At 39.2% G+C, this 14,765-nt stretch overlaps 1 protein-coding gene across 1 annotated transcript; it reads left to right on the top strand.

The window, feature by feature from the left end:
* The first annotated feature begins 615 nt into the window (after positions 1-615).
* On the top strand, positions 616-13,258 carry cdhr1a (cadherin-related family member 1a). The gene is given in 21 exon segments (XM_034100200.1): positions 616-622; positions 2,646-2,741; positions 3,170-3,315; positions 3,397-3,447; positions 3,542-3,631; positions 3,759-3,845; positions 4,505-4,621; positions 5,062-5,205; positions 6,356-6,440; positions 6,523-6,617; positions 6,722-6,949; positions 7,891-8,023; positions 8,026-8,042; positions 8,165-8,329; positions 9,329-9,396; positions 11,126-11,217; positions 11,220-11,245; positions 11,248-11,385; positions 11,432-11,659; positions 11,661-11,690; positions 12,644-13,258. Coding segments are annotated over 21 exon segments (2,658 nt in total).
* Positions 13,259-14,765: the final 1,507 nt, after the last annotated feature.

Below are 14,765 nucleotides of genomic sequence, written 5' to 3'. Positions count from 1 at the left end.
GTAATCCAAAAGCCAGGCAGGTAAGAATTTCACCAAACTTTGATTCCTCAGTGTAAGGTGGACTGCTTCTGCCAGAGCAGCATCTCGCTGCTGAACCCTGACCGCTCCTATCCATTGATCAGAGCAGGTAGCCAAAGAAAACGTAAAATCCAATAATTCCTGCTCAAAAGGATCTGCTGGGCCCATATTTAAGGTCGGGTTGTAATGTTACGGTGTGTGAAGCAGGTAGGACCCAAATGCAGATTAACGTACAAATAATTCCTTTATTTCAAGGCTATGCCGACAAATACAAAACAGAACACTCACCGAGGACAAGCCAATACACAAGGAGTGACAGGTGAAAACAATCAGACAACTAGACACACCAGGGAAACTAACGACGGGAGGAAAAACACAGGGAAAAAGACCAGACAATATACAAGGAGGAAAATACCCATAACCAGACATACAAAACTACAAACGTGACAAAAGAGAATCCTGACACTGACAATGTCCAGTTTTCTGAAAGCACAATGCAACAACAATGCAACAAGCTGTTACTGAGCTCATGCTTCATACTGTACATTTTAACAGGCAGCACTCACATTATAAAGTAGGTTTAATTTCAGTATGAGAATGGACTGTAAAAGCTTTAATCATGTGTGTAAGTCCTCTTGCACGCAACATCTTTAACGGTGTGCATACAGTAGGCATCATAGAGTTGACATTTACTTTTTTAATCAAAAGGGCAAAATATAATAGATGTTACGATTTTATATTACAGTATCTGTTAAAACATAAGAATGGCTACGTTATTTTGTTCTTTGATTACAGCTCATAGAGTTGCATACGGCAACTTTATTTCGCAGTAAATCAACTAATCATTGTGTTTTTATTTCAAGAGAATGCGTGTCAAATAAAAGTAATATCTTGTAAAAAATAAGGTAAACTTGTCCTCAGTTTATGTCATCAGTCCACTCCACACATTCCCTTCATGATATCTATCATAACATCCGGAACTATAATCAGATCACTTATTGCACACGTAATTGAGTATATCCTGGAGTTGTTTTCCTTTACTTAATGCAACAGATGGCTGTGGAGTGCATAACAGATGGGACTGTATTTATTGGTAAAACAGTGTGTATTAGGAAAATAATGATTCTGTATATACTTTAATCCTTCCACCTCCTTACATCACATTTATGTAAAATATGTTTGTAAATTTAAGTTATGTTTAATACAAATGTCTCATTTATTTAAATATATATTCATAAATGTATGATACCTTCAATTACTGGCTATTCAGTATAGACTGTGTATCTTGTAAAACCATTACATTCTCCAAATTAGAATACAAGCTAAATCTTACAGTGCTTAGATTGTAATGGCCAACACTTTCAATAAAGTTTAAGCAATATATCAAAATTAACATACAGTTAATGTAAATGTCAAATATCGAAGTCAAATTTGACATTCGTTTAGCCATAATAGCTGGACAGTTTAGCTTTCTTATCTTCAGACACACACATTTCTTCCATTGTGTTATCCTTTACATTATTCCAACATATCAGGACATGATGGTAAAAGTGCATCGATGATTTGTTTTTTAAATTATTTGTTGTAAATCAAAACTGTGTACTTGGAAAAAAATAAGAAAATAAAAAATGTACCTCCCCATGATCTGCAAAGCTGTGGCATAACTTTGTTTTGTCTGGCCTGCAGAAAAGGCCATCTCCTGTCTATTGAAAACTCCTGTTGGACTGAGAGGGCCCAGGAGTAACTCTTAAGATGTCTCATTGGATTAGCTAGTGCGTGCTGCCTTTCACCTTCTCCAGTCGCACAGGAGCACCTAGAGAGCTGCATCTCATGTACAGGACTCTCGACGGAGCCGTCTTCATGGTGCGGTTAAATGACCTCATTCTTTAGGATGAAGAATGTAAAGATATTACATTTTCCACTGCTTTTTGTGTTTGTGCATGCCTGCTTTGGTAAGTTACTCATTCTCTGTTTAAATGTGTCCTGTTGTTGTGATCTGATTATAAATGCTGACAGCCCCTGGGTTGATGAGTGCACATTTGACCTCAGTTTATATTGAAATATATTCTGTTTTCAATTAGTTCATATTGCCTGACTTGGTTAGTTGATCTCATGTGTGTGTTTGAGTGTGTTTATACTATGTATGACTATCATGCTGATTGATTTGTTTCAATTGTAAATGTAATGTGAATATTTAGATGACTTTCACTTTACACATTAAAGCAGCATTGTTTGCACCACCAGAGCTCAGAGGTCTATGTTTAGAAAGGTATCTTAAGAGGTTGATGTAACTCCATTGTAATCCCAGGCAAAGTGACTGATAAGGAGGGGCGACAGCACAGTACAGTGAGCTTGGTTTACGCTCTAGTTTTGAAATTAAAACTACATTTGTGAAACCTGTAACGACAGACACGAGAAATATCTAATTAAATTGCTTGAACAAACATTAGCCAGCAAATTGATTGATTGTACTATAACAATAATGAGTTTGTTTTATAAGTCATAAATTCAACTGTCAATTTATAAAAGAAAGATTATGTTATTACTTATTCTCTTGTCTCACTGAATACATTCATGAGCTAAAACATTCTAGCTTTTTAAGGTGTTCTTATTTCACTTGTCCTCAGCACAAGCAGACTTCGCACCCTTTTTCTACGACAATGGACCCTACAACTACAATGGGAACATGGCGCTGTTCAGCCTCTCGGAGGACACGGCTGTCGGTGAGATCAATACAAAAAGCAGGACATTTAGCTTGAACAGCGAATTCTGTACTGTTGGAATCATCAATCATTGAAAGGGCATGTTTTGGATGCCAATATCTGGGAGTCCATGTTAAATAGTCTTTGATAGATGAACAGGTGATGTGTGGCATGAAGGCTCTCACACTTACATTCTCCTCTACTGCTGCTGTTGATGTGTGTGACAATATTTTACACAGCAGTTTGGCCCAAACAATAGGCTAACTATAATCCTTGGTTGTGGATTAGAGTTATATTGTCCAAATGATTTCTTATTCTTAAACTGAGAAACTAAAAGGAACTACATAGATAATTTGTTTGTCTTGAGGGTAGGCTTTGACTCTTCCAAACATGTCCGAACCAGTCAGCAGACAAAGCTGTTTGTTTTACATGTTGACGTCTTCCTTTAGGTACACAGATCTATTGTCTCAATGGCACAGACCCTGAGGGCCAGGAGGTGAGGTATGGCCTTTCTTTTGATCCAGGGTCAAAAGAATACTTTAGGGTCAACTCCAAAACTGGAAACATCACATTGGCGGAAAAGCTGGACAGAGAGGTAAACTTAACAAAGGCCTCAGGACTTGGGATGTAAATGTATGTATTTCTTCATATCATTTATTTGACCGTCCCTTCACAGAAACAAGATTCTATTGACGTCCTTGTCAGCATCACAGATGGACAAAGCAAGGTAACAATATCTAGTTGAATGTGTTATAATAATTTGTTTGGTGTATTACCTGTGAAACCAACAAAAATAAACTTGAACATGTTTCATGTTTCAGGTTGTGGAAAGAGTCACAGTATTTGTAATGGATACAAACGATGAGAAACCTGAATTCCAAAACCTGCCGACAATCATTGAAGTCCTGGAAGTAAGTTAAGCCAAAAGTGTTTGCTTTATGAACCATAAAATGAAAATGACAGTATATTTTTGAAACAATAGATGAATATATGTGTAAGTCTTAAATGATGTGACCCACATTATTTTCTATTTTTTAGACAACTGAGTCTGGCAGCAGCATCTACAAAGTGGAGGCAGTGGACAAAGACACAGGCTCAGGGGGCTCAGTCAACTACTTCCTCCAGGTATTACTCGACCCCCACAGGCCCCACATTCTCTGACTACTGCAATAAACTAAAACAGAATGAAAATAACGAATAAGCTCAGACACAACATTTATTTTAAATGCTCCCCTAACATGAACCACGAGCTGAAACCGGACAGTTCTAATGTTAATCTTCTTGTCACGTAAATATGTATAGATGTACAGATAACGAGGTTAACATCAGTTCAGGGGTTTCTGATGCCCATGTGTGCGTGTGCCTGACGATGGGGATTAAATCACAATCACATTTGTATCAGGTATTGAAGGCTTAGAGGGCTGCTTTGACAGGGGGTGGCAGAGAATGTTAGTTTGCACTTTGGACTATTAGGACCGAAGAACATCTGGCATGGAGTGACAGTGTCGAGGGGAGGCAGTGCACATCTGGACACAGCAGCTTTCACCTGCATGCACCGTCCTTGAGCATATGGGCTCTTTACATCCAGATGGACAATGTTATAGACTTTGTATAGCTGTGTCCTAATTCAAGTGTTTTTTAAGCATCCATCTGACTATTTTTCATGATATCTCACGTGAGTGGTTGTAAATGGGGTTTTAGCAAGAGGCTTTTACTCATTTGACCTTTTTAAAACCCTGCATGTGCTTTTAAAAATCCTGCTTTTGCCCTTTTCCCTGTCACAGAATGCTCAGTCCAGTTTGTTTGCCATGGACAGAAATAGTGGTGTCCTTCGTATCAAATCTGGAGAAACGTTGGACTATGAGAAAACAAAGACACACTTTGTCATTGTCGTTGCAAAGGTAATGGGTGCATCAACACTCATAAAGTTGTTCTGTCGTCAAATAATTTCTCTTTCATTTTAAAAACAAGTGGGCTATAATACCCTGTGGAGCTTTTTGTAGCTGCTAATAGCACCAGTGATGTTATTGCACACATGGCAAGTACACATGGATTTAAACAATACAGCTTTCAACAATACTTTAAGAGTCAGCTTTTCAAATATTTTATTAAGAATTGTGTACTCAACACGTTTGGTAGGCCTCAAGAACATATAACAAAGTTTGGGATGGATATGAGTTTAAAGAGTGCTATCATTAAACACAACATAAACATTAAAAAGCACAAACACAACTTTGTACTTTATTCAAATGTATTACAAATGACACTGCTGTTTACACCTGACTCACTGTAAACATTATTTAAAGAAGTCAAGAAGTATTAAAACTTTCTTTTGTTTCAGGATGGTGGTGGTAATTTCAATGGCAAGGAGCAGTTTATGTCATCCTCTGCTACTCTGACGATCAACGTGATTGATGCACAAGACACTCCGCCAGCCTTTATTGGGACACCGTATTTTGGCTACGTTTATGAAATCTCAGTGCCAGTGAGTATGAAAACAACCTTCAATGATGGCCTGCTTTTACAACTTGTAGTTTGTATTGCAACTGGCGCATGTTTCTTAAATTAAATCATAGCAGCATTGCAACACATGGTAACCTCACGTAGGCAATGCAATTTATTTCTTCATTCACAGTATAGGTCATGTAAGAAACTACAAAAGAGCCCACACAAAAGACAGCATCATCAGGTATCAAACAGCTTTAGTTGCTGACATTTTGCAGTAATGCCCATGCTGCTTTCTTAATAGCTTAGCTAGGATCAAATGAAAGCAGCTATCTCGTCAGCCACAGAATGTCACAGCAGTCATATGAAAGAGATTACACATTCTGATTTTCATCCAAAAGGGAATAATTAGGATCATGACATTTTAATGTCGGAAGACTCAGTGCATATCAGGTTCATAATTGAATGTTGTGAAACTCTGTGCACCAACAGGGTGACTCAGTACATTTCCTGCTTTGTTAGCTCTTTTCTACTTCACCTATATCATTAGATTTTGACAATGTGATCTTGTCAATAGTCACATATTAGAATTGTTTAATATAAGAAATAATAAAAATGTCTTAAAAAAGTAATTGTTATATAAAAAAAATAAAGGTCACAATTGCAGTATTACATTACATTACATGTCACTTGTTAGACGCTTTTATCCAAGCGACTTACATACTCAATACTGTGGGTAATCCCCAGAGGAGCAATTTGGGGTGAAGTGTCTTGCCCAGGGACACAACGACATGCTGACTGCAGTGGGGTTTGAACCTGTGACCTCCTGATCCGAATACCAACTCACAACCCACTGCACCACACGCCTCCCAGTATGCCATAAAAGGTCATAGTGTAGTTGACCATAAAACATGTCTAAGTAAAGAAAGAAGTCTCATTATATTATGTCAAAAAATTGTATATAATAGTATTACTTGTAGAGAAGAGAAGAAAAATAGTATACATAAATACATTGTAAAGTACATCATAAATAAGTCATAACGAGGTATTTTTCATGAACATTTTCATGGGCAGGACGCCATGGACAATGAAAAGTCAAAGAGCATTCTGTCAAACAAAAAGTAATAAAAGAAAGTAAAACTATGTCTTTGAAAAAGTAATAACAGCAGAATCTTCTGATTTTCCCCCAGGGATCTGAAATATTCACTGTCGTGGCAAAAGATGGCGATGTGGGAAGCCCAAATCCAATCCAGTATTCCTTTGACAGTGGTAAGCATTTCACTCAAAGAAGATTGGAAGGAGTTTGAAATATGGCAAAGGTGCTCATAGGACTGTGTTGTTTGTCCCTACAGGCGACGATGGGGTTTTAGCATCAATAAAACAAGCGGTTGCATCACTCTGCTGACTGACCCCATATATCTGAAGAGAGAGATCTTCAATATTAAAGTCAAGGTGAGTGGCAGCTCACAAAGTACCACTGATCTAGGTAGATTAATATCCCCAAGTCTAAGAGGTAGCTGTGTGTTATCTGCATGACCTTTAACCCCTGTCTCCAGGCATCAGAAGTGAGTCCTGAAGGCAGGCTCTTGGACAGTGGGCGACCATGCTGGTGATTCCGTGTGGTGGACCTGAACAATAATCCGCCTATTCTTTCTACGGAGAGAACGGCACCCAGAAACATGTTTCAGCTGACCATGTATGAGCATCCCCCTGAGGGAGAGATTCTCCGAGGGCTGAAAATCACTGTCAACGACTCGATCAGGTGAGAAGACCAATACGATCTTGTTCAGTCATCACTGACTGAAATGTGAAACAAAAATGAAAACGAGAAAAAAGGCATATTTCAGTTACCATTTTACCAGCAGTACCCTTTTTAGCCATGAAATAGTAGTACTGCCTTTGAAAGCTACCACATGTAATGGGGATGGAGTGATTATGTGACAGTAATAAGACTGATTTGTCCCAAATTACATTACATTGCATGTTACTTGTTAGACGCTTTTATCCAAAGCGACTTCAATACTGTGGGCAATCCTCACAGGAGGATGAAGTGTGGACATGCTGACTGCAGTGGGATTTGAACCTGTGCTCCCCTGATCCGAATACCACTAGTCCACTGCGCCACACGCCTCCCCAAAATGATATTGTTATCTAATAAAATAACTGATGTAATCGACATTCATCGTACCGTAGCATTGTGTTCAGACTGGTGTCTGGCCTTCTGTGTATGAAATGACCTTAAGCCTGCCATTAACACAGACAATCCTTTTTAAATTGCACAAATTTGAAAGTAAGCCAACACAAATTAGAAGGTGCTCTCTAACTGTGCCATTTGTCAGATTATGCAAGTCTGTCTGTGTTTCCAGCTCCTTCTATGAGCCTCCTCCAAATGGCTGATGTTCACCAAATGCTCTTTAAATACTGTTACAACACAGGTCGAGCTCTCTTTGTCCAGCGATATTACGTTTCACCGACAATATTTCTGCTGCTATACCGATATCCTAATGATTTCTTATACATTACTATAATAACAGATGGATCGAAAGCTTTTCTTTTGATTAAAGGGACTACATGGATTATAATATAAATGTCTCTTTTGTGTGCAATAGATTTATAACAAACAAAGCAGATGACTATAAATAGTTCCATGCATTTATGACATAACAGTTATTTTTACTGATGAAACTTTCTGACTATTGTGATGATTTGTGTTGTGCGAATGCAGGGTGCGAATGCTAAATTCAATCTTAGACTCATCGGACCAGGAAGGATGCTGCGAGTCGTCCCGCAGACTGTCCTCAATGAGGCCCAGGTCACAATCTTAGTAGAAGACTCTGCTGCCATGGACTTTGAGAACACCACTTCATCACATACAAGGTTAACCCATTGCACCAGAGTAGTTTGACATGGCATCACATCGCACACATGTTATATCACCTGCATCTGTTATTTATCACTCATTTTCTATGTATTTATTTCCTAATCTTTCTCCTCTTTAGCTACTTGCAGTTGAGATCGATACGCCCGAGAGGTTCAGTGCCACAGCAGACATTGTCATACATCTCTTAGACACGAATGACAACGCTCCCAAATTCTCCTCCGAGTACTACATCGCCAGAATACCAGAAAACTCACCCGGTGGCTCCAATGTAGTGTCAGTCACGGTGAGAGAGACTTCATCCTGTCTAAAAATACATGCCAACACCAATGTTCGTCACTCTGAGCTAAAGAGGAATTTTAACAAAAAGCCCAAGAGGCCCATTAATACCCTAAATGTAGACTTTTGGAGTGGTGAGGGTCGGATAATATGTGAAAACAAGTAGATAAAAGCTAGGCGAGGTAAGCTGCCAGATGGCTATCACTTTCATTTTGTTGTGTAACATCAAATTCCCAGATTTTATTTTCCGAAGCTTAGCAGCACATGCAGCTGCACCATAAAAAAACGTGCAGAACTGACATGAAATAACTGAACAACATGTTACAGGGAGATAGATAGATAGATAGATAGATAGATAGATAGATAGATAGATAGATAGATAGATAGATAGATAGAGAGAGAGAGAGAGAGATATATAAACAGACAGACAGACAGACAGATAGATAGAACATTCTTCACCCTCTTGTCAGTTCATATCACCCTAACCCTCAAAGCAACAGGGGAGCTGCTGATAAATCCTGCCTTTGCGTGAACACCAGAGGCTCATTCCCTTGATCCCAGGCAATTTCAATCAGATAAAAGAACAGCCAACAAATGACCTTGGACACATGGAGACAGCGAACAAGCCCCCCTGCTGCGACAGATTAGCCGATACCCATCATGATGTTCCTATGACATCAAAAAATAGTCTTTTTATAGATGACCTGCGCAATTTATCGTCCAATCCAGGGCAGATTTATTTGTTTTCATGAGCTCATGGCAGCACATAGTTCCCCTTTTCTGCTTAAGTAGAGAGGGGAACTATCTGCTGCCAAACAAATCTAATATTAATATGTTGTGGTTTAGCTGTATGACGTAGTAGATGTAAGTGGGATATGTCTTAGCTCACTGAGCCACATACTGCTCTCAAACTCAGATTTCAGATTTACTGCTGACCTGACCTAATATCAGTCCAAACTCATAACATTTTCTTTCTCTAAAATCTGTCTTTTATGTTCATGCACAGGCTATAGACCCAGACTCAGGACCTTGGGGTGATGTGAAGTACTCCATCTATGGATCAGGGGCTGAATTGTGAGTATACAAAAGTTACAGGAGGCGCCTCAACACGGCTGTGGGTATACTGCGTGTTATTAAGAGAAAACACAGTAATAGCTTTAATAAAATCCAATGGTGCGATTTCCTGCAAGTTCTATTATCAAACCATGTTTTCACTGTGCTTCACTACCTTTTCCTGCCTCTCCTGAGTCTATTAATCTATTAATAATGTAGTTATTTTGCCAGTCTCAACATACCAAAGGAAAATCACCAACCCTTAGACAATACTCTGAGCAGTTGATACACTTAAAAAACACTTTTTTCAGAACATTATTTAATGAAATGACAGATGTGGCCTTTTAATTGCAAGCTACTGTAAAGACCACCTAAAGCACAGAAATACGACCACAGACTTGTTTTTCATATTCTGAATTGGTTCTGTTTATTGCACCTAAGCGCTGTAGTCCCTCAAAGGATTTGCTGGTATTTTCTTTCGCTCGATTCTTATTAGATTTTCCAGTTAGAATTCTAACCTCTGAGAAAAAGGCTCAGAGGTTACTGTTTACTCTTAATAACACGCAGTATACCCACAGCGTGCGTTTCCTTCACATCAGATACAATCCTAAAGGTCACCTGCATGCCGTACAAAGTCAACAACTAACACTCTTTGTTTGTTTTTTTAATCATATTTCAATCTGCATTCCTTAGAGGACCAATAAACTAGATTTAAAAACAAGCGACACAGAGTAAACATGAACCTGTAAAGTGCGGCGGCAACATAAACAACACACGTGTTGTTAGGGATTATTAATCCCTCAGGGCTGTTCCCAATAAACCACCTTGTGGTGCGATGAAATGTAGATACTGTAATAGGAGAGCATTTTTTACATCTCAGCTCAGATTTTAAGCTCTGTAGCAACAAATTAAAGGAGATGTATGATGCCACATGGCACTCAGGGAAAGGATTTTCCAAAATAAGCAGAAGAGACAGATTTGGACCCTTTCTATTTAGCGATCACTATAACACTTCATGGTACTGCTAAAGCATGCAATTTGAAGATCTAACGTGTTTACAGTATCTTTTTTGCACACCAGCGTACTATGACAAATCCATGAAGACCTGATCGTTGCCTGCTTGCCCTCTTTCTCTGTTAATCCTGTAATGGGATTGGAGGAGAAAATAGACTGTTCTTTACTTCTTACTACACTGTGACAGAGTCAATGCTGGGTAACAAAACAGTCTAATCCCAATCCTTCTCCATATGTAACACTTCTATATTTCATGACTACATTTCATTGGCAGTGGTATCATCATGATCTAGTTTGATGCTTTTTATGTGAAATAAAAAAAAAAACTGACGTGAACCAAAGTGCTCAACAAAAGAAACAATAAAAAAACACAGGAATGATATGAAAAAAATCGAGGAAGGGATCAAAATAAAAAACACAGACATAAAAAGCGTGTGGTCTGGCATGACGGAAAATGACGGAAGATCTAAATGTAAGGCCACCACATCTTGATCCCCTTTGGGGTTTTTTAAATGGGGGGTGTTGGAGTCGAGAGCAGTGAATTGGTTCATTGATCCGAGGGGACAGGAGGAGGAAGGTTGAGCAGAGATGTAAACAGTTGACAGTCAATGCATGCTTTTTAAATGAAGTACTACTACCATACCTCCACAAGGGTCTTGAATCCAAATGTTGCATTATCAAATGGAGTGCATGCTGTTAATCTGAATTACAACTCTAAATCCTGTCATATTTACAGGTTCTCGATCCAGCCTGCATCTGGGATCATCCTACCCCAGCCGTGGGCGAGCCTGGACCGCCGAGGTGAGGTCAAAGTACACTTCTATGTGAAGCAGAGGACGCTGAGGGGAAGTACAACGCCTGGCTGAGATCTTTGTGACTGTGTTGGACCTGAATGACCACCCACCTGCATTCAACAATAACTTCCTCGAGAAGACCATGGTGATTGGAGCACCAGAAAAATAGAGGTATTGGCTCTTTTGAATTACTCAGATAAGTGTAACCCAAGAACATTCCATGGTTTTAATGCAATGTATCCACACAGGCTGTGGACCAAGATGCAGAAATACCCAACAATGTCATTGAGTATGCCATCATGAAAGCTGAGCCAGACAACAACATATTTGACATTGACGCTGACACGGGGGAGATCATGCTGAAGTCCTACATTAAGTCGATGGCTATCATTCAGAACATCACCAAGCAGACAGACTGCACCTGGTCTCTGGTGGTGCAGGCCCGGGACCGCGGCAAGCCGTCCTTCAGCACCACCTGCGGTCATCAAGATCGACATCACTGAAGCTGTAAGTTACAGCAAGGAATGGGGTAGAAATATGTCAGTCTCACCCATATGAGGGGTCTATTTACAGTACAATACACTTTGATGAATTCTACAGATTTTGCTAAAGTAATGCTTTTTAAACGGGTGCAACTTTTTTGCAGAATAACCCATTTTCTCAAAGCCCAGTATATCAGGTTGTTTGCCAAATTATCAGATTTGTTGACAGAACAAATCTTAATCTTTAAATGCGATTGTCATGTTTTCAGGTGAAATCCAGATTTGTCTCATACTTCCTGGGCCTCAGGAAGCATCCAGGGGCTGTGTTTGGGATTTGTTTCGCCGCTGTCACCTTCGCCATTTCACTGACAATCTTCATTTCAACTCTTATATACTGGAACTCTGTGAAAAAGACCCGTGTACAGTCTAAAGGCAAGATCAGAAAGATTATAAAGAGGTCTGTCGTATAAATGAAACTGACCTTGAGATCATCAGCACAGCAGTACTCAACTCCGCGGTAACAAGTATATAGCAAATATTTTTCAAAGGTTTTTGTCGTAGAGCAGGGCTGTGTCTGTGAAGGAGTACAAGAGCACAATTTTCCAATTTTTCTTGTTTTTTGTCCTGATTTAGTCCTCACATAGGACACTAAAACCAAGTTCTAGTTTCGGGTGCTGGATGGTCTCAGCTACAGGTCGCCCAGTCAACCTCTCTGATCTTGTCTTGACAAAGCAGAACTTAAATCATCATTTTAAGTAAGATTAATTTGGCATTCACGAGGAAAACGTAAAATAGTTTGGACACAAACTGTATTATGGCAATACATTTGCAGTAACTGCGATCTGTATTTACACACATAATTATTTCAGCCAAACTTTACCACAAAACATAAATGGGACAATAATAATAAGTTTTTTTTTTGTGTGACAAACTATGACTTCAGTCCCATATATGAATTCTTCTTGTGCTCTTTTACAGACCCAACTCAGTGGGGGGCCTTTGGGATCATTTTTGCAAAGTAGAAACAATCCATTTCAAATCCTAGGCCTGCTTGCTAGTGCTATTAGTCTCATGGTCGTAGTCACAGTCATCATCTCCACTGCAACATTCATGCGCAACAAAAAGTCCAACCGGATTCTGCCTAACCGCCTCGTGAGGAGGAGGAAACAAAACCCCTGGAACCTCAACAACCCCTTAAAGAAACCAGAAAACCCCGCAGAGAAATTCAGAGTAGAAAAGGAGGAAGAGGAAGAGCCAGCGTCGGAGCCGGAGCCGGAGCCGGAGGTCATTGTTGAGAATGTCAACTACAACAACAACGTCACTAATGTTGTGAGACACTGGCCCTCGTCTTCACCTCCTCGTGCCCCACCTCGTGCCCCACCTCGTGTCCCACCTCGTGCCCCACCTCGTGCCCCCCCTCCTCCTCCCCCTTACATCCAAGGGGAGAGGCAGTGGTCGGTACCCACGGTCTCAGCTACAGTGGCAATCAAACCTAAAAAGAAGCCAGCGATGAAAAGACAGGACACTGTGAACTTAGCGCTGGTTTCAGAGCTCAAGATGAGACTGGAACAGAAGAAGATGCTGAAACAATAAAAGTGCTTCAGGTCCGCTTAGTGTCTGTCCTGGAGCCTTCATGATCCTCATCCAAAAAGTATTTTTAATGAATTTTTTTCACAGTGCTTTAAGGTCTCCTTATAGATGTGTGTGCGTGTGTGTGTGTGTGTGTGTGTTTTCAGGAAGAACACATACACTGGAACAGCTTGTTTCCTTATGTACCAAAAATGTCATTTTTACTTGATGGAGAGAAAAAGTCCCTTCATGTGTTTCATAATTCAGATCATGTTTTAATGCATGAGCAATCATTGTTCAAGTGTCTGTCATTTTGAAATAGATACATTCCACCTTTTGATCTATTTGTTGACACACTAGTGGCTTAAAGTTCCTCACCCCAGATCCCTTGTCGGGAATGAAGTCAACAAGCAAGACTGTTTATTTGGGATCCGACCAAGCTCCTTACAAGAGATTTAATGACACTTGAACTGACTGAAGCGCTCAGCCCGAGGGAACCCAAGTGATCATGTTAGGAAGACCTTTAATCCGCCTGCGCAGGTGTAAAGCTCTGTTTCAGGCCCTGTCTCTGAGCTGTCACGACATGTTTGATTTAAAGGACTGTGTGTCTTTGTTTACTACTGTATATATGTGGTGGTTTATCTGTTTCAAAAGGGTGTATTCTTTGTCAAAAGATGTTGTCAGGATTTTACTACAAAATAAAATAACTTCCTTTGTTTATTTGTTATTATTATTATTTCAACAGGTGTGTAAGAAGTGTTAAGATACGTGTACTTAACTGAAGCAATGCCATGAACATACAATTTAACAAGCACTTTTACTTTGATAAAAGCACATTTAAATCTATCTATCGAACTAACCTTAGTGCAAATGAAGTGGCCAAATTCATTGTGAATGTATCACATTGTAAATATATGATATTTATATAATTACTGATGATATAGTTGGGGTTTAAGCTCATTAAATGCATTATATACTTCTAATAGTTTAACCAATAACAGTGCATGATCCTTCTTAAAATGATTCCATCCTTTGTACATAAAATATTAGGCTTTGAATTAAATAGTAACAAAAGCAGTTCAAGTAATGTTTTGCATTTTAAAGGCAAATACATTACTGTGAAATGAAGTGGAGACAATATTCAAGTAAAACATTTTGAAATGTTCCGGTCTGGTCACAGCCAGTTACAACTGTCCAGTATCACAACATAGTGAATCCAGGATCCTGAAATCATGCTCTGAGAAACAAAAACAGAGACAGCTTTGTTGTTATTATCTTAAGAACAACACTTAAGATAAAAATAGCCTTACTGTTGCATTTAACTCTATATTAGATTCTGTTGGTATCAGAATTCTCTGAGTTTTTATCAACTTTGGTTCTTAAAACAGACAAAGTAATTATCGTAGGTGACTTTAATATTCATGTTGACCATGATAAAAATAGCGTTACTGTTGCATTTAACTCTATATTAGATTCTGTTGGTTTCTGTCAGTGTAAATAAACCAACCCACTGCTATAATCACACTCTAGA

Source organism: Pseudochaenichthys georgianus, chromosome 15, assembly GCF_902827115.2.
Source record: "Pseudochaenichthys georgianus chromosome 15, fPseGeo1.2, whole genome shotgun sequence".
In the NCBI taxonomy this organism is placed as follows: Eukaryota; Metazoa; Chordata; class Actinopteri; order Perciformes; family Channichthyidae; genus Pseudochaenichthys; species Pseudochaenichthys georgianus.
This window is presented reverse-complemented; position numbering and strand designations above follow the sequence as displayed.